The sequence below is a fragment of the Amia ocellicauda genome, chromosome 3 (genome assembly GCF_036373705.1).
Source record: "Amia ocellicauda isolate fAmiCal2 chromosome 3, fAmiCal2.hap1, whole genome shotgun sequence".
Lineage (NCBI taxonomy): Eukaryota > Metazoa > Chordata > Actinopteri > Amiiformes > Amiidae > Amia > Amia ocellicauda.
The window spans coordinates 49,153,459-49,175,976 of NC_089852.1; the positions used below are offsets into that span (position 1 = coordinate 49,153,459).

The window sequence follows — 22,518 nt, forward strand, 5'->3', positions numbered from 1 at the left end:
TTGGTCAATAAAATTTATTTATTGTCCTGTGTTATCTGGAGCTGCTATCTTCCCTCTTCTCAAACGGTTGGTCTAGAGTGGTTTAAAGCCTGAAATTGGCCTCAACAATATTAAGCTGTCGTTTTGGCTCTCTTGCTTGGATTTTGGTGTTATCTTTGCATTTCAGATGGAGAAGTGCTATCCTCCCTAATTGTGCAGTGGAGGGCATGCATTCTGGCTTTTGAAATGCTCTTAAATCTTTTTTTCTTAATCCATTTAGTTCATCCCTGTGGGTGATGCAAAGAAATGGTGTGTCATTTGTTGGCTATTTCAGACTTTGTAAGTGTTCGTTTTTTCTGTTTAATACGACCTTTGATAATTGGTCACATAATATAAACATTGGTTTACTATACGTATGTGTGTATAGATGTGTGTGTGTGTGTGTGTGTGTGTGTGTTGGTTTAAAATGCGAGCAAAGTGTTATAGACAAAGACTGATTGTATGAAAAACTCAACAAATGCACCGTTTCAAAATATAATGGGACAACAGACAAAATACTAAATAAAGCTGTTAACATTATGTTGTATATGGTGTTGGCCCACCCTTGGCCTTAATGACTGCTGTACTGAACCATTTGTCAACATAAGTGTTCTTTGGGAGTGAGTTTTCAGCACCACTCTCCTCGAACTTTGTGCATTGTGACTCTGTGTGTTATTGTGTCAGTAGATACACAGGTCCAAACAATCAAGTTCCCTCAGTGCTGGCAGTGCCCTCTTGTCCAAAATGTCACATAATGCCCTAGTTGTCATGGTGCCCTTCAGAAACAACTGCCTGTAAGTAGCCTCTTACATTTGGTTTAATACCTTCCTAGCAAAGAAAATTTGTTCCCATTCCTTTTGCTAATATAAAGTACAGTCCTTAGGCTAAACGTTTATAAGAGTAACTAAATGATGGTGGCTTGCACATTCATTTGAGTGCAACTCCTTTGTCCGGTTTGTAAATATTGCAAGCTCTTCTGTGTGCCAGGGCAGGTCTCCCGAGACCGCCTGAAGCTCGTTTCACAGACGGTGGGGAGTAGAGCTTTAACTGTCAGGGCTACATCTTTATTGGTATTCACCAGCTCTGCCTTTCAGGGAGAGGAATTCACTCACATTGTATTGCATAATTAATTACTAGAGCTTTTAGTTAGGCTTTAAATTGTATAGCTCCCTGGGGTGTTTTTTATTAAGGATGCTTTGGGAACTTATGTTGTGTTGTGTTATACTGTATTGTGTTATATATATATATGTATGTGACCTCTGCCATACGCTGTGGTATACCCAGATTCTAAGTGAAGTGAGTTTTAAGATTTAGATGTGGCTAAAAACAAAACAAAATTAACCCTCCAGGGATAAGGAGCTGTACAATTTTGGAGCTTCTTTTCAATGAATTGTAGAGATCATTATTGCAGTTCTTACACGGGAGTTTGTTGTTGTGCAGCAAGCTTCGAAAACTAGAAGACTTTGCACACACCCAATCCAAGCACCACTTAACCAATTGTAACCAAACCTGCACATGCTCAGATTAGACACAGCCCACATGTGCACCACTGACTGCAAGGGACCATGATGCCAAACACTCCAAGTGGGGGGCTTTCACCAGTGGAACCACACAGAAGCCCTGATTCAAAATAATCCAGAGATCCTTCAGACTTCACCAAATGGGTGAATAACATTGCCAAGAAGATGAATTCCCTCTTTGGAGTTTGTTTATATTGGATGTTATTTCTTGTTAAGGAGGTATAATCCACTTCGATCTCCCAAAAGAAAGAAAAGTATTCAGACTTGGATTGCCCTATTTATATCTTGTTTGGAATATATTTGTTGCTGCATTGATCTTTAGTTTAAATGATACCTCCAGCTGCTCTGTAGAACACCTCTCACTCCCTGTGGTGTTCATAGCAAGCTTTTGAGAGCAGAATGAGGGCTACCAGAGGATATTAACGCAGTGCTTTCAATCTTGGTGCATTACCTTTGAAAGCCAAAGTGGTTTAATATTAATGAAAAGTATTAGGGCTATTTTACATGATGATGAGCCCCTGAAAAGCCTGTAAATGGAGCTTGATGTTAAAGATGGGACTCATTCCAGAGGTTATCAAAAGTGATGGTTTATTAGCATTTGTATCCCGATCTTTAGTTCCAGAAATAACAGAAAGGTCAATAAAACATTCTTAAATTACAGAGAGTGAGAGACTGATGATTCAGAAGCCCAAATGACGAGGAGTTCTCTGGGGAAAGCTGAGAGCAAGAATAAAATGGGAAACTGCTCTGTGCTGCCCTACTAAAGTTTCTCTATTAATAGCATCTTGCAGTAAAATATAACAGGAGAGAAAAATTAATCGGCTGTATAATTTTAAGCTTGTGGTGTTTCCTTTATGTTGAAAATGTACCGTCTCTTAAGTCGCGCCAGTTGCGTAATGTTTGGCTTTGATGTAAAGTAGTTCACCATGGTGCATTGCAGTCACAGCACACTTCATAATAAATACTATTTTGGGCACTTTGAAATCTGGGGGGAGGAGGAGAAAACTTAAGTCAATTAAAAAGTGGTTTTATGGCAAACTGACTGAAGTGCAAAAAAGGAAAGTGTCTTCCTGTCAGTGAGGGGAGAAAAAAAAACAACAAACAAGTTTTTAGAGGTTCCCGCCCTATCTTGTCTTTCATCCATGAAAATATCCGGAAGCTGTTGTTCTATCAGTGCCACACTGTGTATCCTGCTGCACAACATTTTTTAAAGCTTGTAGTTGCCTGTTACTATCAAGTTCAGTGCTTAATAGCCTTCAAAAGAATAAAAACCAGCCACTGTAGAACACAGCAATAGTTACCAAGGTAACGCTGTCCATAGATGGATATTCACATATTCTTTTGATTCGGGACGAGTGAGGCAGAAGGATCAATACACCACAGCAGGCGAGAGAGCGTGAGAGAAAGAGTCTGTTCTGACAAAGACTGAAAATAGAACAAAAGAGTTGCAAATTATTATTTTTTCTCTCACTTTCATCTTCTTTTTTTTTTTGGTGTGTATGTGTAAGGGGGGTGGTGGGATTTGCATAACAGTTATGTAAGCAGTCGCAGAACTGTGCCCTGATTAATTTCCAATTCAGCATTTAGCTTGGGTTTTTCCAGCTCGCGGAACTATTCAAGAAGTCTTTAATTCACTTCATTTTCTCTTGCTTTAAAATTTTGATTTTTGATTTTCCCCAGAGCACTGAGCAGGTGGCAGCATTCTGCCGCAGTCTTCATGACATGAATCCCTCCGAATCCTCGCCACAGAGCCCAGACTCCTCCAGCCCTCCTCCTGCCACCCAGCGCCAGCTCTCCGATGCGGACAAGCTACGGAAAGTCATCTGCGAACTGGTGGAAACCGAGAGGACCTACGTCAAAGTCAGTACCGCATGCACTTCTCTCTCTACCTCCGCATGGGCTAGGGTGGATTACATTTTGAGGACGCAACACATGCAAAGTGTGCCGACCATAATATATTAACATTGAGAGACAGATTTGGCTAAAGTTCAATGTAAAATCTCAAAGTAACCATCAGAGAATGCGGTTGGTCTTTTGGAGTTCCCCCGGGATCAGTATTAGGCCTTGATTTATTTTTAATCTCTACGTTATCTTATGTTTCTCTGGTACAGTAAGGGGGCTTGTGCAGTTTTTCACAAATGAAGGCGGAATACAAACAATATAAGAAGATCCCAGTGAAAATGTAACTTATGATTGTCCTCCTCTAGGCAATAAAGGGAAGCATGAAAAAGCCAACAAAAAGGAGGATTAAGAAGCGTTAATTTTACTTTATGGGTGTGTGACATTTACTCAGAAAACTGTGCAAAGCATACACCCAACCTGAATGTTGTTGCAAGTTCTAAAGATAACCCAATTAACTGAAATAAATAGGGCTTGGCTTTACCTAAAACAGTGCATCAGCATTTCCTGTTATGAAATCGTGCTATCAATACAATGTCTAACTGTGTTAGTATGTTACATCTGATGTTGAAATTAATCTGTATTTGTGCTTGCTTTTTTTGTTGTAGGATTTGAATTGCCTAATTGAGAGGTATTTAACACCTTTGCAGAAGGAAAGCTTTCTAACGCAAGATGAGGTATGAGCCTTTTTGGTTTAAGCGTTAAAAAACCTATGTGTGCCACTAAAGTCAAATACGTGTAAAACACTTTACTTTTAAATGTCTCTTTACATAATCGTTTAGTACTTAAAGGGAGTGTGTGGGCAGAGGTAGTCTGCACAGAATAGCTTTTCTCATCATATGAAATCCAAGCTACAGTAGTTTACATAAGGTGCATATCCTTTAGACCTTTTACAAGGTGAATCATTATGAAAATAGGTTGCAGATGGATTCACAGTGAAATCTGCAGTTTGTAAGGAGGGGAAATGTAATTCTAAAATGCTATCTAATAACTTCAAATTTTGGAAATTCCCTTTAAAACTGGGTTTTACACCCCAAAGCTATGCAAGAAATTAACTCCATAAATTTGAGTTTCGAATTGTGCAGCTGATCTTTTTGTTGTTGTTGTGGCAGCTTGATGTGCTTTTCGGGAACCTAGGAGAAATGGTGGAATTCCAGGTGGAGTTCCTTAAAACTCTTGAGGATGGGACAAGACTGGTTCCAGATTTGGAGAAACTTGAAAAAGTTGAGCAGTTTAAGGTAAAGAGGACTCTTTTTTTCCTCTCTCTCTCTCTCTCTCTCTCTCTCTCTCTCTCTCTCTCTCTCTTCAACATTGTAAGGTTTCTTGAACAGATGATAAATGGACAGTATACTTCAGTGGAGCGGCCTTTAAACGATGATTAATAAAACTAATACAGAGTAGGTCTTTAAAATGGGAGAGAAATTTAAATTGTATTAACAATAACAGCCTTTTCAATAGTATACTAAAAGCTTAATTCTGTTGCAATTACTCTGAGCTTTTAACATAGCACACAAAGCAGTTGTCTGCAATGGAAGAGAGTAGCCTGTGAATACATGAAATGTGTGATTTTTCTCAGGATTTGTTTGGATGCAAGTTTCAAGTCAACTTGCAATTAAAGTGCCTTCTAGCATGTTTGGCGAGTCAAATCAAGCCTGGCATTTCATTCCACATTATATAATCGTTCCCACACATCTCTTCAGTTCTTATTTTTATACTATAGGGACTGACACAGTAGGCCAAAGATTGCTAGAAAATATAGTCTTTCATTTGCAAAAACAGTCATTTGCATTTTGAGGTGGTTTAAAAGATTTTTTTCTACCAACTTGAGAATCATGTAATGCTTTACAGAAATGCGTAGGTTGTGACGCAAGCTGTGAAATGCTATATATACACTGTTGATGATATAGCAAGTCAATCTGAAGTTTTTAAAAACAAAAACAATACAGGATGTATGTAGTTTAAGCAATGGAACAATTGAATGTTAAACCTGTTGGAATTTAATATCTATTTTGATGAACCCCGTTTAAACAATAACAGTGGTGTCAATGAGTTCAATTCTCCATTGGATGTAAAAGCCATCTGTGTGAATGGAAAGGAATAATCTTAATATAGAAGGGTAATTATTTTTAATTTCCTCCAATTTACTACCTAATTTATGTTCCTATTGTTCTCAGTAGTTGGCCGTGTCAGCCTTAAAGTACAACAGATTCATATGTTAAACAACTCAATACTGAAAATGCAAAGCTTGCTTGAACTGTTTTTTTTTTTTTTTCTCGCTCTTCCACAGAAAGTCCTCTTCTCTCTCGGGGGATCCTTCCTGTATTATGCAGACCGATTTAAGATCTACAGTGCATTTTGTGCCAGCCACACTAAAGTCCCCAAGGTTCTTGTGAAAGGTAACTTGTGCATTGTTTAAGAACAAATAACTATTTACTGCCCTAATTCATTAGTTACTCCTCCGCCAGCTGTGGAAAACCAGGCCCTGAGTGTTTGTTGCAATGGTTAAAATGAAACATTGATTTTTTTTGGATACAAATGAATCCTTGTGGTGTTACGAAGGGCAGTGATTTTACACGTGTAGCTGTTAACCTCTAATGGCCTACTCTAGGTGGCATAATTCATCGAGGTTTAGGCTCTGAATGCCCTGCCTCTTCTCGGGGCTGCCTTCGTTCCTGACCGGCTTTGTCGTTTTCCAGCTAAAACGGATCCTGATTTCAAAGCTTTCCTGGATGCCCGGAACCCTAAACAGCAGCACTCCTCCACCCTGGAGTCTTATCTGATCAAGCCCATCCAGCGAGTGTTGAAATACCCACTCCTGCTGAGGGAGCTGTACTCGCTGACGGACCCCGAGAGCGAGGAACACTACCACCTGGACGGTAAGGCCTTTACACAGAAGAGACTGGGAAGAGGCAAACTGAGCATGTTGTACTACAGAATTGTATTATTAAAGTGTGATGGGTCATTTAACGACGAGGAGGTCATCTCCAATACATTTCTCATTGAGTACCGTGTTCCCTGTATGTATGGATTGTTTTAATTTTGACGAGTAACTGAAATAATGGTTCAGTGATTAAATAAAATATCACCCTGTCAAACTAATTAAAAACCCACTCATTACCCTGAATTCAAAGAAGGCTTAACCCTTTGTTCTGATAAGCCTTTTTTTCATCAATTACCAATTACACATGCTGATTTTAATGGGGAATTTATTGTTTTGTTTATTTTTTCCATCTATTCACATTTAAAGATTTTAAGATTCCCTGTACAGAAGTGTAGTCACAAAATTGACTTAGTGAAGCAAAACAAAATACTGAATACTGTCTTGAGCTTTAGTAGTGAGGAGCTGGAGTGACCCCTGTATTTGGTTTAATACTTGAATTAAAGCAATTGGGGAAACATTTATTCTGATTTTTAAACGCATTTATTTTTTACAGTTGAAAAAAAGACTGTAGGAGCAGGAATAGACAGGCAGTGCTTTGCTGCTACATTCTCAGTTTTCTTGGGGAAGGAGGGTTAGGCCTGCTTCACTCACGAGGTCTAAATGTCGATTTCAGAGGAGTTCACACAGTCATCTATGCAAGTCTCCCATATATAAGCTGTAATAATTCGGAGAGTACTCTCAAACAGCGGCTGTTGTATTAAAGTGCAGCTACGAGAGTGGGCGATTCTATTTCTGCTCTGTGCACAATTACTGTTTGTATCAGAAGATATCTGCTCAAAGAGAAATGAGTCTCCACTACTCAATCATTGTTTACATATAAGGGGGTGTACATATTATTCAGCTGTCATAATGGTTCCTTTTCAAAATATCAGTGACTGTTTTCATTTACCTCAAAGCTGTGTAATTAAGGAAGGCTCAGATTTCATAGCATCTGAGGAGTTAAGGAACGTTGGTATTTGAAACCCTGCAGTTTAGCTCCCCATCATAAAGCGTTTTTTTTTTTTTGTATTTGTATGCGTTCCCATGAACTAAGTGATGATACCGTTTCATGTCAGAATTCGAAAGGCAGTTTTGACCTTTTTTTGTTGTTCAATCCCTTGCAGTTGCCATGAAAGCCATGAACAAAGTCGCGAGTCACATCAACGAAATGCAGAAAATCCACGAAGAATATGGAGCTGTGTTTGACCAGCTGATTGCAGAACAGACTGGCGATAAAAAAGAGGTGAGATTCAGACTGCAGTCGGAAATGCAGTACAATTCGGCAAGAGCTCATTCTCCATTACATATTGCAAACCATATCACCAAGTAATGACCTCAGATTATATCATTACTATGATAATTATTATTTTACTTAAGGAAAGTCAGTTATAAGGTAAAGGTTTTAGTAAAGGGACACAGTTTACCCCATATTTAATTGATTTAAAACATAGTATATTAAATGATTGTTCAAGTTATTTCTAGTATTAGTGATTTAATTGTTATTATTATATCTGAACAATGTATAAGGAATGTTCTCTGCCTTCACAACCCAGAGAGGGTGTTCTGTGGCCTTTTCATAGAGGAACATTTTACTTTTGCTATAAATTGTGATGAAGCTCTTAGCTGACATGGGGCATTTTAGTAATTACTGTGTGATCTACTCAGGAGTAAAGTCTGCGAATGGTCCCTGTTGAGGAGAGTTTTAAGTTTCCTGGGATAACATGGGTTTGTATCTGCAGGTTGCCGATCTATCGATGGGTGATTTACTGCTTCACAAGACGGTAGTCTGGATAAACCCTCCTGCCTCCTTGGGAAAATGGAAGAAGGATCCAGAGCTTGCAGCATTTGGTGCGTTGGAAAAATCTCTGGACTAATAAAAGCTTTTAACTGTAACATTAAAACACCATGGGAGTATTTCCTGAATAGAAGATGCTTTTCTCCCCTCCAAAACAAAAATCAATTTGGACACTTTCTATAAAGGCCAGCCTTTTTTGTGGTTTTATTTGTGGAATGAAGGAGAGGCTTTTAAAGCATACATATTTTAAAGCCATTTATCACACACACTTACATTTACAAGGATTCTATTAAAAAAAAGTTATAAAGGAAAACTATATTCATAATAAATCTAAATGCAGATCGTCAAGTCTTTGTTTCACAAGTGCAGTTATAGGATTTTCTATTCACTTGCAATGTACTTTTATTGACTATAAGTGGAAAAAGAAAATTGGAGTTTTATATCATCCAAATACTCTTGTATTTGCACTTTTAAGATTAATGTTGTGGAATATAAATGTTCAGGTTTGTATTCATACATATATTAAGAGATTTATTATAAGAGAATATCTTATGTTTACAGTTTTGACATGACCTTGTCCAATAACTTTATATTTATTTATTTCAGTCTTCAAAACTGCTGTTGTATTTGTGTACAAGGATTGCCCCAAGCAAAAGAAAAAAATAGTAAGTCTTGCACTCTCCATAAATCAACATTTTAATTGGTAAAACACTGTATTCTATACATAACCATTACTGACTGTTTGGTGTGGAATCCATAAAGAATAACTTCATTGGAATGTGTTTTGCTTGGTAATGCACTGCTCAGACTGGGAGATTGAAAGCTGGGCTACGTTACTATGACTTTGCATGTCTAATTTCATTGCGTTTCTTCCTTACCCAGGGTGCATCTCACCGAGCCTCCATTGCCGATGAGAAAGACCCCTTCAGGTTCCGCCACATGATTTCCACTGATGCTCTTCAAGTGCGGCCACTTGTCAGCACAGGTATCTCACCCTGTTTTCCCCTCTCCCATCTCCCATCTTACACAGCCTTCAATTAACAAAACATCCTAAGCTTGCAAATGAGAGTGCCGTTTCACTAGAGGGCTGAATGCCTGTTAGGAACTGTTTCATTACTTACCCTCTAGCCCAGAACCCACAGAGTTTTAACAGCTTTAAAAGGAAAAGTAAATACAAGGCCTTTACATTTGTTGTGCTACATTCTGGTGGTAGAAGTCGAATGATTGAATGTTGTACACAATGCTTAAATGTACAGGATTGCGTTAACATTAGATAGAGCACAGATGTGCATAGCAAACCACTTATTTCGTCAGATTTATGAACGGCATGGATCATGTTATGTTAATAACTTCAAGCTTGTTTCTGTCATCTTAAAAACGTGTGGGCCAGGTTCAAGTTGCTAAGGGCTTTAGAATGTGGAAAGTTCAGCCAGCGTTGAATGTTTGCTTGAATAAACATAACTGCAAGGGATTGAATGTTTGCATCATCAGTTCAAGTGTGCACAGCGGCTTCTGATGTTTGTGATTTTGCACGTAGATGCAGAGGGGTCAGCAATGTGTGAGGTGGTGCACGTGAAATCGGAATCAGAAGGGAGACCAGAGAGGACGTTCCATCTGTGCTGCAGGTAAGAATTAAACAAGTTGCATTATATCTTTTTGTTCTACTGTAGTAAAAGAGTGAATTGTTGAAGAAAAACAGTAGTAGTGCAAAGGCACAAAGTGTCTGTGTGTTATTTTTTCTTTCAAAATATGCTATTAAGAATTTCTCTTCTTTCTTACAGTCTTAGTTTTGTCACACCTGCATTTTGGGAGACAAATGGAATCACTAATTTTGAATAAAAACATCCCTAACTGCATAGAAGGCCAGTGAGTCAAACAACATGAGATATGCAAAACCTTACTCTTAGTAACCAAAATATGTATCTACTAAGACTTATGCCTATCATATTGTATTTTGCACTTATTGTATTAATGGTATTTTGGAATTATTTTGAATAGTGTTGTGACAACTGTAAGGTACCCTGAGAAAGGGCTTCTGCAAATAAATAATAATAATAATAATAATAATAATAATAATAATAATAATAATAATAAAGAAGAAAAGGGTTATTGGTTTACTAATGCAGACAAAATGTAAGAATCATTTGAAGAAAATGTTAGCATATTGTACAACCCACCCCTTTATAAATGTATCTGATGTCTACAGTTTCAGCTTTTAACACACTAAAAGTGTACAACTTTGTAATCCTATTTACTGTTTTTACTTTAATTTGATTAAAGGAATTTCTCTTTAGACTGAAACTGCACAGTTACCAGTGGTTTCAATTACAGCACAGTGGGAAGCTCTTAAACCAAACTGTGTTTGTAGCTACACACACACCAGAATTAGGAACGATATATTTCAGACAACTTATTCTAAATGAAGAGTTGCCATTTCATTTTCCTTTTCATGCCTTCATGTGGAATTAAGAAACGCATGATGACACTGGCAACTCATTTTCATGCTGCGATGTTCAGAACTGTGCAGCTACTGACAATTTATGGAGAGAGAGCGAGCTGCTACTGGCACCCCCAGTCCCAAGCCTAGTACAGGGGTTGCTGCCCCCCCAGATGATTTCAAGGCTCACAAAGTTGGCAGCATTTTTTACATGCAGCTCCTAGGTCTTAGCTGGCAGTGATTAGATTTGAATCAGCAACCTCTTAGCTGTGGGACTCATGTTACAGTGTGTGTGTATTTACCAGATACGCTGCTCTGGAACATGTTGTTTTAAGTTTTTCTTTTTATATCAGTGTTAAAGTGCAGCAGCTGATATATACCAAAAACAAAATGGTCTTTTTTTTTAAATCCTATTTTTTCTTTTCACATGAATTTTCACATTTTAATAGAACATTGCAGATAAGAATAAAGATTTGTACTTCCTCTCCCCAATAATTGGTCAAAGCTAAAAAAAAAAAAACACTTTTGCCTTGTGACAAGTCATAATTACAGTAATATTTCAAGTTATGCAAGGATGTTATCAAGGCTTGTCACAAAGGAAAATCTGCCAATAATCTTTTATCATTTCCTTTTTTGTGTTTTGCAAAATTTATTTTTTCCCCATGAATGTAATCCCTGAGATTTAGATTGCTGATCCGCATTGCTGTTATAATTGTAAGCCTGCCTGGAATTCTCTAGACTGAAGAAATTGTTGAACTTTGATTTTTGGATTCTATTTTTGCAAAATTATACCATTAGAATTCAGATTTAAGTCTGAACTTTTCTCTTTAAATGCATTCGCTTTTATGCTACAGTGAAACCGATTTTTTTTTACATTTTTGTATGCATCGCTCCCTACCCCAAATAATCACACTATTCTGTTTGTCTTCCTAGCTCTCCAGAGGACAAGAAAGACTTTTTGAAGAACGTCCATTCTATTCTGCGGGATAAACAACGGAGGCAGCTTCTAAAAACGGAAAGCTTACCCCCGAACCAGCAATATGTTCCTTTTGGAGGAAAACGCTTGTGTGCTCTAAAAGGTGCAAGACCTGCAATGAACAGAGCAGGTACCCAATTTGTGGCATTATAATCAATATTAGAACATTTATAGAAGAAGAAATGTGTGAATATACACTGCAGGCCTAGAAGTGAAGGTATGGGAAACCCAGAGTCCAATCAAGCGATCCTGAAGCACATTTGTCTGACCTTCCCCCTCAACACTGCTGCCTGAGCTCTGTAAAGTTCAGTGCAGATGCTGCGTTACATTCAAGATGCTGCAGGATAATGAGCTAAACTGACATTCAACAGAGAACGGCTTTTTGGTGCCATATGTGGAGCCTGAATTCGCACATTATTTCTGACTAGGCAGGCCTACTTAAGTCAGCTCTGTCATTAGGCTGTGACAGACGACACACCAAAGTCGGTGACTGTCAGGACATTGACAACAGCGAAACAAGATGAAGAGTAACTGCATGCCTAGCACTGCGGTAGTTACGCTACAAGTGTGTCACTCTGATGGGAGGCAGCACTCCCAGATCCCCAGGGAACTACATCCTGAAGGGCCATGCTACTTACTTTTAGTCCCTTAAGTCATTCTTCTTGTGGATTTTAAATTAGTTTTGATTTATTAACCTTCACATTTCTTCACAATTTCCACATCTACACAATTTAGGGCTCCCCTACATCTCAATGCTATAAAACAGTTGATCTGTGAACACAAGAACGAGCATTGTTGACACATTTTACTGTGGAAAGAAAGTGTTGGAAAACAAGGTGAAAGTATAAGAGGTACAGTAATCCGGTGGAAACCTTGGCAATGTACATGCATGGGAAAACCATTGTGAAAACTGCAAATTTACCAGCATTTTCTATGGTGGACACTGTTATCCATAATCAAGCTTGGTAAAAAACATGCTTAGGGTGTGACTAAACTTTGATGTGGCAACTCTCCTTTTTCACTCTTTGCAGTGTCTGCTCCTACCAGGACTCTGGCAAGGAGAAAGTTGGTCAGGAATCGGTTCACCATTGACACAGACATCGTGTTTGACGGCACCCCGGCCAAGGAGCCCCCACCCCAGCAGCCCGTCCTGGCCGCCGACACAGACCGCTGGGTCGAGGAGCAGTTTGACCTGGGGCAGTACGAGGACCAGGAGGAGGTGAAGGAGACCGACATCCTTAGCGACGACGACGAGTACTGCGAATCGGTGAAAGGCCCGTCCTCGGAGCAGGACCTGAAAGCCCCCATGAAGGCGCTTTCTCTGGAGGAGGATGGTGAGCGCGAGGAGGTATCACAGAAGATGGCGGAGAACTCCCATGCGGTCAAACTGGCCCACCTCAAGAAACAGTGCGCTGTGTCTGGACTAAATGGGACTGTGGAGAACAGCAGCGAGGAGGTCATTTGGGTGCGCAGGGAAGACTTTGCGTCCAGTCGGAACAGCAACATCTAAACGCGAGGGCGGACGTCTCGAGCAAAAACGTGGTGCCTTGCTCACAAAGCTTTAAATGGCATTCATTGAAACAACGTCAAGATTTAAAAAGCCTGCTTTCAGTCATTCCAGCTAAATGTTATTTTCGAAACCAACACTGGCATCATAAAACAATTTATGAAAAAAAGGCACTCTTCAATAAAATCCAGGTCTAAAAACATTTTTCTTCAGAACAGTCTAGACCTCCTAAGTTATATAGATCTTATTAAGTCTCTTCTAAATGTCTGCTGAAAATCAATTTAAAGCTTTGCGAGAAGGACCCTGACTGTACAATCATAAATGTTTGCTAGTCATGTTTTCTGGACGGGCAAGGTTTGCACATGGACTTGGGCAGCTACACCATTTGGACTGCATTTTGTTGCCAAATTTATATTTTCAAAGGAGGAATCTGGGTATTTTCGAAGAGAGGCTTTCAGAAGATGTATTATACTAAGGGCTTTATGTTATTTATTCTGTTGATCAGGGGTTCGGAGTAAATTATAGTGTAAAATATTTTCAGCTTCATATCTTGCAAAGTTACTGTATTTGTACATTGTATGACTGCTACAAACTGAGTTTTAGAGCACAAAAAACCTACTTTTATTTAATGTCCTTCAAGTCCAGCCTGGAGAACCTCTGGCTTTAACATATCTGACTTTTTTAATTTAATATTATTTTATAGCAGCCTGAGTGTTACGTTAAAGTGCGGTTTACATATGACATCAAGCTTTCCAGTATTAACAGACCCTCTTCACTGAGGATAGGACTGTTTTTTTTGTTTTGTTTTGTTTCTTTAAATCCCTTGTTTTACTTGAATTTAAATATTCCATAATCTTACTAGACCCCTAAGAAAATGTAAAATGCACAGTGTTACCATATTGGGATAGAAATTTTTTCTCCAGAAAGGTTACATACAGATCTATGATTGCTTCTGTGATGCTCGTTGCTAGTCCACTGATTATACAAATACACAGTGTCTGTTACAAGTCAGTGCACATTTTCTTCTGGTAACTAAACTGCACTTTGACAATCTTAATACATCATTATATATTCATGCAAGATAAAACGTGAACAAAAAAATGTGAGGCCTTTAAGTACATGCAAGAACTTTTTTCTTTCTTAAGATTAGATTTGTTTAGTTTACCACGGCAGATTTAAAAAGCAAGAGTGAGAGAGAAGAGGTTTTTTTTTTTTTTTTTTTAATGAAAAAATCCCTAGAATCATGAATTGTGAACAAGGTCTGCTGTGCGAAGTGATATCAATATTGAGCGGTCAGTTTAGAGGAAGGTGTGGAAAACTCTTAAACTGTAATGCTTATTCTAAAAGGATTTAGAGGACAACTTTGAAAGCTTTTTGCTCTATTCAAAGAAGGTGCTCCAGTTTTCATTACTCCCAATAAACAAAAATATTATGTTTACCTGATAAAGAAAAATACATTTTCCTTGCCATGTATTGTGAATGAATAAACGTTTACAGTTGCTTTCAGATTACAGGGATCAGATTTCAGTCTAGAGCAAAAAGCTTTGCAAATCTCCCTCTGCATTTTTAAACCTGGGACAATGCGGCTCTGTAAACATATTATGTAAAGTATCATTTTCATAATGCAAACTTTGATGAATTTGCCCTGTAATGTGTATATTTTGGTTTTACTGTAGAGGTGTTGGTTATTTTATGTTATTACCTTTTTAAAGCTGCTACTTCTAGTTTCGCGAGTCTGATATAGTCTTATTTGCAGTCAGCGGTGGAATCTTTTTTAAAAATAAGATTTTATTTTGCTTAATCCTTAGTCAGTGTATATAAAATGTGTTCAGGAACAGTAGAACATAGAGCGACCTGTACTTCTTATCAGATAACTACTTTCAACACCCTGGGTTTGTCCTTTACTATAAATCTGCTGATGCATGTTGCCATTTAGGTCTGTACATACACACGTCACTTCTCTAAGACAAGTCAAGGGGTTCTTAAAAGATTTCTTTTTTTTTTTTTATATGCCAAAAGAAAAGTATATTTTTTATGTTTTTAGGATTACTGTTTGGAAAAAGTTGTAAATGCCTGTCCATAAAGAACAAACAAAACAAAAAAAAACTAAATAAAGGGAAAGTAGTATCACGGTGAAAGTTATTTTCAAGTGCAGAATTTTGCTTAATCGGCTGCATGGTTACTTGACATATCAGAATATTTGCACAAAGTCTTGGTAGGCTCACGGGATGCATTTTCTGCTGCACCTGATGCCATATTGTTTCGGGAAAACAGATGTTCCTTTAGCAGTGTTTGGAAGCGCTGATTGTTTGCTCCCAATTATGTCAGAGAAGATACAAAGTGGAATGCCCAGGAAAATTGGCATGATGGCGAAAACCAGCTCAGGGAAGAGGGCCTAGGTTTTATTTCTTTTTGACACCATTTAACTCAATACCCATCTTAATCCGTATTTTCAAGTACCCCAAATCTCAACTCCAACCCTATAGCATTCCCCTCCATATCAACCCTCCATTTGTCCGTTTGTGCCGTAACTCAAGGTGATTGCCAAGTTGGGGTGGATGCTTTTTTTGGTTACTCAGACTTGTCCCCATTTAAAAAAAAAAAAAAAAACGGGACAGTTTTAATGATCACATGAGTAGTGGGTGTGAACTCTGATCCGTGAAAGACTATCTGTGAAATATTGTAGCAGTAATGTTTACAGTATATATATTTTTTTTAATCACGTGTGCATATTGTATAACAATAAAGAACAGACTGGACGATGATGACTGGATTAACTGGATCTGTGATGTGGTGCAATGCTACTTGTTTCTTCAAGAGGAGTTTACATTGAGTTAAGCTAAAGGATCTAGAAAAAGACTTAACTGATCAATACTGGGAACAATAGCCCATGAATAAAGTGAGCCAGCAAGGACTCCCCTCTGTCAGTAACTTGAACATCTGCTAGATTAACCACACACGGCCTCCCCAGACAGTTAAAAGACAGCATTACACAATAAATACTACCAGGATTTTCTAGAACAGTGAAATTTCTACAAATGGCTTGAAAATACTTGACAGTCCTCTGCTAACCAAAATGGACTACTTTGTCTGGAAACTTAGCAGGTAAGTTAAAGCACATAAACAATGACCAGGATTTCACCGCCTCCCTCACTACAGCTTAGGTCCGTATACCCATAGTTTCAACTTTATCCTTGCGGTTTTCTCTAAGTATCTAAAGCGCTTTATCTCATAGATCATATTTAGTTGTGAGCCTTTCTTATCGCAGGATTTCTATCTTTTTTCAACCCCCTTCATAGTTCAGCTTTTTCATATGATTTCTAAAGACATTAATGAATTCCATCAGCTGCACTTGGCTGACCGTTGCAATCTTCAAAGCGTTCAGTTGGTACAAACTGCCCCTTCAGTTCTGCAAAAAAAGGTCCCAGTAAGCGATGGGCTCGATTATTTTAGAGACATTTGCACTTCTCTTCCTGATAAGCTGTTTATTATTGGTGCTTTTTCAGATTGAGCAAAGAGTCATAAGCTGTTAGATGGGGAAATCACTTTCTCTTCAATTACATGTTAGGATTTCCTGCATTCTGCTAACAAAACCAGGAATGATAGATAAAGAAACCAATGCCGGAGAAACTGTCAGACTCGACTGCTTTCCGACCCAGCTGAAATTGTCTGGGTCGTTTCTTATGAAAGATAAGGGGGAATGGATACAATATAAGATGATGATGATGTTGACTTGAAAACTATCACATATTGTCGAAACACTATTTGACTGGAAGGCAAGGGAAGATGAGGAGATGGGAAGATTTAGTTTTGCCTTACAGTAAAGAATACAGATCTACAGCAATATGCTGAGGGAAAAAATATAGCAATTAAGTCCAGAACAAAAGTATGCTCACCTCCTTTTTATTTTTTTTTATATTGCACATATACTTTTTATCCCCCCAACAACCACATTAAAAACATGAATGAAAAGTGGTAATTATACTTCCGTTTTGCCCAGTGTCATTACCACATCTTGACAGCAGATGGAGCCCTTTTGTCACAAAATCAGAAAATACACTTAACTGTATTTGTCCAATTCAGTACAGTACAACTTCACCCATGAATTAAAAGTACTGCTGTAAATCATATTATTAAACACAAGGAATATACAGACCTTAAAAGACACCTACATACTAAACAAGGAACATTGCACCAATAACCCTTAAAAATGGACAACTAAAATGTATTTTAAAACAAACTAATTTCATGTTGAAAGAGTAACTCTTGAGTGTGAAAGTGTTTCTGTACAACTAAATGTCTTCTTTAGTTGTATACCAAACAGCAGCCTTTAACTGAAAATCACAGTTCATGCAAGGTCTAGCACTTTTTAAAAACCCTCCACACTTTTAAAATGCAGATATGCACGGCATTTTCAAGATCAGGGGACTTATTGCTGCCCAGCGGTACCAGCCTGTATGTGTACATCCAAATCCAGTCCAGTTCAACCCTAACCAGCCCAACCCAATTCCAAATCACTCATGCCGTGAATGTGAATTGCTCCCCTTGTCCCTGGCCTCCACCTTTGACAAGGACAGAGCGTGGTACACTGGCCTCGTGCCCCAGGGCTTGCCATTGGTGAGGCACTCTGGGAAATGGCAAGTTCCTAATGTTTTCACTAGATGTCAGCTTTCCATTTGCCAGATGTTTCTTCCTTATAGCCTGTGCAGATCAATCTTGAGTATTGGGCTTGGGATTCTGCATTTGTTTAACTATTATGAACACATAGGCCTATAGATTGAATAAGGAAACAAGTGAATACAAATTAGGCCTATATTTTGAAAAACTGACCTTTTACAAATTACTATGATCTCCCAATTATATTTAGGAAAATAAACATTCCCCAATATTCAGTTTCTCCAAAATATATTTATTGTAGTAGCATATCAAGTAATTTATGATAACTATAGTTTTCAATTGACCATTTATTCTGAAATAAATTGAACATACAGAAACAACATTTGGGCCTGTCGGTTACATCCATTTTTATGAGAAAATATAGCTTCAGCATCTTACCTAAAGCAAACTAGACAATTTCAGATTTTAAACAACTACTATTCTTTCTCCCATGTTCATCAGAGACCATAAATTAATCTCCAATTTCATAGATGCGAGCTAATTACCTTCTACATGTACACGAACCTTGAATGAAGAGTTGTAGTTTCGTATACCATTAGCTGAAAACAACAACAACACAACTTCAAACAAGGTGCACCAGGTCATAAAACTATTAGTTCAAGGACATGGTTATAATTTTCTGTTATTGAAAGCAGAGTTCAAAAATACATATGAGGATACCTGAAGATATCCTGTGAGAGTCCTGTGGATGCATGGATTACAGTATTGACCCAATAGTGTATAACACAGCTGGTGCTGACTAATATTGGTATGCCTGTGTTTCTCACATCTAGCGTAAACATACAAATAAAATGCAAATCATACACTGAACACTTCTTACAGGCCAATGGGATTCTGCATATATTTGAATGTCAGCTAGATTTATGAAAAAAAAAAGAAAAAAAGAAAGGGACCCGTTCTACCAGTTCAATGGTTTCGGTTAGGGTTTGTTAGAGAGATTCCTATCAGGTTTCACTTTTTTTGTTGCCTATTAAATCAATTCCAAGAATATAATACTTTGGTTCTCCTTACAGTATTATCAAAGTTTTTCAGTCAGATCTGTGGCCTACTCTTCTGTAGGTTCCAATGAACTGGATGGCTGATTATACAGAAGCAACTTAGTATAGCAACAGGATCAAATGTAAACTGAAACCCTTCAGTAAGTCAAACCTAAATAGCTGAAGGGGGTATTTAAATTGTTTTCCTGCATTGTTGACTTAGTTAAATCATTATTCATTTACCCATTACTAGAAGCTGTAAATGTTCCATACTGAGATGCAACCAAAATTAGAACATTTAAAGCAGGGGTGTCAAACTCAATTTTACCACGGGCCATATGATCATTTCAAATTTCATTGGAGGGCCTCATAAATATTTGCTCATCCCTATTTATAATTCACAGTCAATTGAAAAATTGGCAACACTCATAGTTAGATTTATACTTTTACGATTATTCAAAACACACATTTGACCTAATCGCTGCTCTGAGGGGGTTCATTTTTTTAGGACAGTGGTTCCCAACCCTGGTCCTGGAATACCCCCTACCCTGCTGGTTTTTGTTCCAACCAAGCTCTCAATTACTTAATTGAGCCCTTAATTGAAGTAATCATTTCTTAAATCAGAGCCTTTTAATTATTTTAAACAGTATGGAGTTTAAGTTCAGTATAACATTGTACACTCACCTAAAGGATTATTAGGAACACCATACTAATACTGTGTTTGACCCCCTTTCGCCTTCAGAACTGCCTTAATTCTACGTGGCATTGATTCAACAAGGTGCTGAAAGCATTCTTTAGAAATGTTGGCCCATATTGATAGGATAGCATCTTGCAGTTGATGGAGATTTGTGGGATGCACATCCAGGGCACGAAGCTCCCGTTCCACCACATCCCAAAGATGCTCTATTGGGTTGAGATCTGGTGACTGTGGGGGCCAGTTTAGTACAGTGAACTCATTGTCATGTTCAAGAAACCAATTTGAAATGATTCGACCTTTGTGACATGCTGCATTATCCTGCTGGAAGTAGCCATCAGAGGATGGGTACATGGTGGTCATAAAGGGATGGACATGGTCAGAAAAAATGCTCGGGTAGGCCGTGGCGTTTAAACGATGCCCAATTGGCACTAAGGGGCCTAAAGTGTGCCAAGAAAACATCCCCCACACCATTACACCACCACCACCAGCCTGCACAGTGGTAACAAGGCATGATGGATCCATGTTCTCATTCTGTTTACGCCAAATTCTGACTCTACCATCTGAATGTCTCAACAGAAATCGAGACTCATCAGACCAGGCAACATTTTTCCAGTCTTCAACTGTCCAATTTTGGTGAGCTTGTGCAAATTGTAGCCTCTTTTTCCTATTTGTAGTGGAGATGAGTGGTACCCGGTGGGGTCTTCTGCTGTTGTAGCCCATCCGCCTCAAGGTTGTACGTGTTGTGGCTTCACAAATGCTTTGCTGCATACCTCGGTTGTAACGAGTGGTTATTTCAGTCAAAGTTGCTCTTCTATCAGCTTGAATCAGTCGGCCCATTCTCCTCTGACCTCTAGCATCAACAAGGCATTTTCGCCCACAGGACTGCCGCATACTGGATGTTTTTCCCTTTTCACACCATTCTTTGTAAACCCTAGAAATGGTTGTGCGTGAAAATCCCAGTAACTGAGCAGATTGTGAAATACTCAGACCGGCCCGTCTGGCACCAACAACCATGCCACGCTCAAAACTGCTTAAATCACATTTCTTTCCCATTCAGACATTCAGTTTGGAGTTCAGGAGATTGTCTTGACCAGGACCACACCCCTAAATGCATTGAAGCAACTGCCATGTGATTGGTTGGTTAGATAATTGCATTAATGAGAAATTGAACAGGTGTTCCTAATAATCCTTTAGGTGAGTGTATAAGGAAAGTATTATCTTACTAAGGAACCAACTTTCTTTAAAAAAAGTAAAATGTAACCAAATCATTAAATCAATTAATGGTTCAATTCAGTAATTAAGAGCTCAGCTGGAACAAAAACCAGCAGGCTAGGGGGTACTCCAGGACCAGGGTTGGGAACCACTGGTTTAGGAGACCTGACACTTTTTTCGTGAGACTAGCTTGTCAATGTCCGGTGTAATGTGTTGTGCTGAAGCCATCTTCAGTATCCAGTGTAGATGTCATTGTGAGGTTTGGGCGGATTTGTTGAGCTTCATCAGTTAAACTGCTGTCCACACAGGTCTGCCTTCACACACAGAGGACTGTGCAGAGCGCAGGCGCTCTGTGGTACCGGCACTCTAATAAAGGCCAAAACTGTAGCGCCAAAGGGACTGAACTGCGCCTAAGTGTGTCATTGATGCAGGACTGTATAATTAAAAACCACTTGCACACTGCGTCATCTCCAAAGGTCTTGTTAAGAATATGCAAGTTCTCCTTTTGTAATTGCGCAGCGAGCAGCAATCATAATCAAACCAAAAGAATAAATCGAAAATAGGAGTTTAAACAGAACAAACTAATCTCAATATAAGACCGTAAAATATAAATCATACGTGAAACCAAACACCAGTACAAATACAAGAGAACAACGAAATAGTGCAAAGTAAAAAACAAAACCAATAATAGAAACAACCCAATAGTGTGAAAACAGCGATTGATGCTCGCTAGAATAAAAACACGGCAATTCACAATTGAATACATTCAGATCTCAAATGCAACTGCTTAACATCACTAAAAGAGAATAAAACATTGACCTCGGGCAGCCACAGTCAGGATGCGAAATGGGCCACGCAATCTTGCCCTATAAATAGACATCATTACGATACTAGTATATAGATGTGATTTAACAGAATATAATACACTACTTAGGCGATGCAGCCAGGCTTACCAACAACAGCACAAACCAGCACTGCTAGAGGCCCCGTGTACAGCGTCTCTCGCTTAAAATAACAGCAAGTTTAAACAGCAATAACTTGACAATTAGTCAATTAGGACACCGGTTGAAATTAGGCAACAATGCATCAAACTGAGAAACCCTATTAGTCATAAATTGTAGCCACCTGATACACATGTTTTGCTGTAGTTTGTTTTTAATTCAGCCACTTTGTGCAGCATTTAATCTCTCCAAACACCCATACAATAGTACTTCTCTTTGTGTTTAGTCTCGTAGTGCCACATAGAATTGCCTGTACAGGTTGGAGCAGGTTAGAACATAAGAACGTTTACAATCGAGAGAAGGCCATTCGCCCCATCGTGCTCGTTTGGTGTCCAATAATAATGAAGCGATCCAAGGATACCCTAACATCCTGTTTGCCTTTTTTATTGCTTCCCCACATTGTTTGGATGGGGAGAGTGAGGAGTCCATGAAGACTCATAGATCTTTCAAAGTCCCTTTGAATATCCTGTGCTGCTGAGATTGTATCTGCTGAGCCACCTATTTTAGTATCATATGCACATTTGACAAGTTTGCTAACTATCCCAGAGTCCAGATCATTAATATAGATTAGAAAAAGCAAAGGCCCTAGGTTAAATTGGCAGGACTTCTCTGCACTCATCACTAACAAGTGTCTCCTACCGTTATTCCTGGATGCCAGAAGGCTTGCAGTTGCGCTGGGAGGGACGTGCCTCTCCCCCAATCAGCGCTAATCCCGCCCATGAGGTGGCTTGACACCAGTGCCGAGTGCGGCTAACGTGAAGGCAGTGGAAGTCATAGCAATGAGCTGAGATGCATTAGCACAGGGCTGGGCAATATGACCAAAATACAGTATCACGATATTTTTCACATTTGTGACGGTATGATGGTATTTTTTAAAGGCCA

The 22,518-nt window shown here is 38.7% G+C and overlaps 1 protein-coding gene across 5 annotated transcripts in view; it reads left to right on the top strand.

Moving 5' to 3' along the window:
• Positions 1–15,837, top strand: part of tiam1a (TIAM Rac1 associated GEF 1a) — a 79,024-nt gene extending 63,187 nt beyond the window's left edge. For all 5 annotated transcript variants that reach the window (XM_066699840.1, XM_066699836.1, XM_066699837.1 and 2 more), the window contains 12 exons: positions 3,219–3,398; positions 4,046–4,114; positions 4,550–4,675; positions 5,725–5,833; positions 6,134–6,313; positions 7,482–7,600; positions 8,097–8,205; positions 8,759–8,817; positions 9,035–9,137; positions 9,690–9,777; positions 11,523–11,695; positions 12,597–15,837. In XM_066699840.1, coding sequence (XP_066555937.1) covers positions 3,219–3,398; positions 4,046–4,114; positions 4,550–4,675; positions 5,725–5,833; positions 6,134–6,313; positions 7,482–7,600; positions 8,097–8,205; positions 8,759–8,817; positions 9,035–9,137; positions 9,690–9,777; positions 11,523–11,695; positions 12,597–13,075 — 1,794 coding nt within the window. In that variant the 3' untranslated portion in view covers positions 13,076–15,837. The remainder of the gene's footprint in view (positions 1–3,218; positions 3,399–4,045; positions 4,115–4,549; positions 4,676–5,724; positions 5,834–6,133; positions 6,314–7,481; positions 7,601–8,096; positions 8,206–8,758; positions 8,818–9,034; positions 9,138–9,689; positions 9,778–11,522; positions 11,696–12,596) is intronic.
• Positions 15,838–22,518: the final 6,681 nt, after the last annotated feature.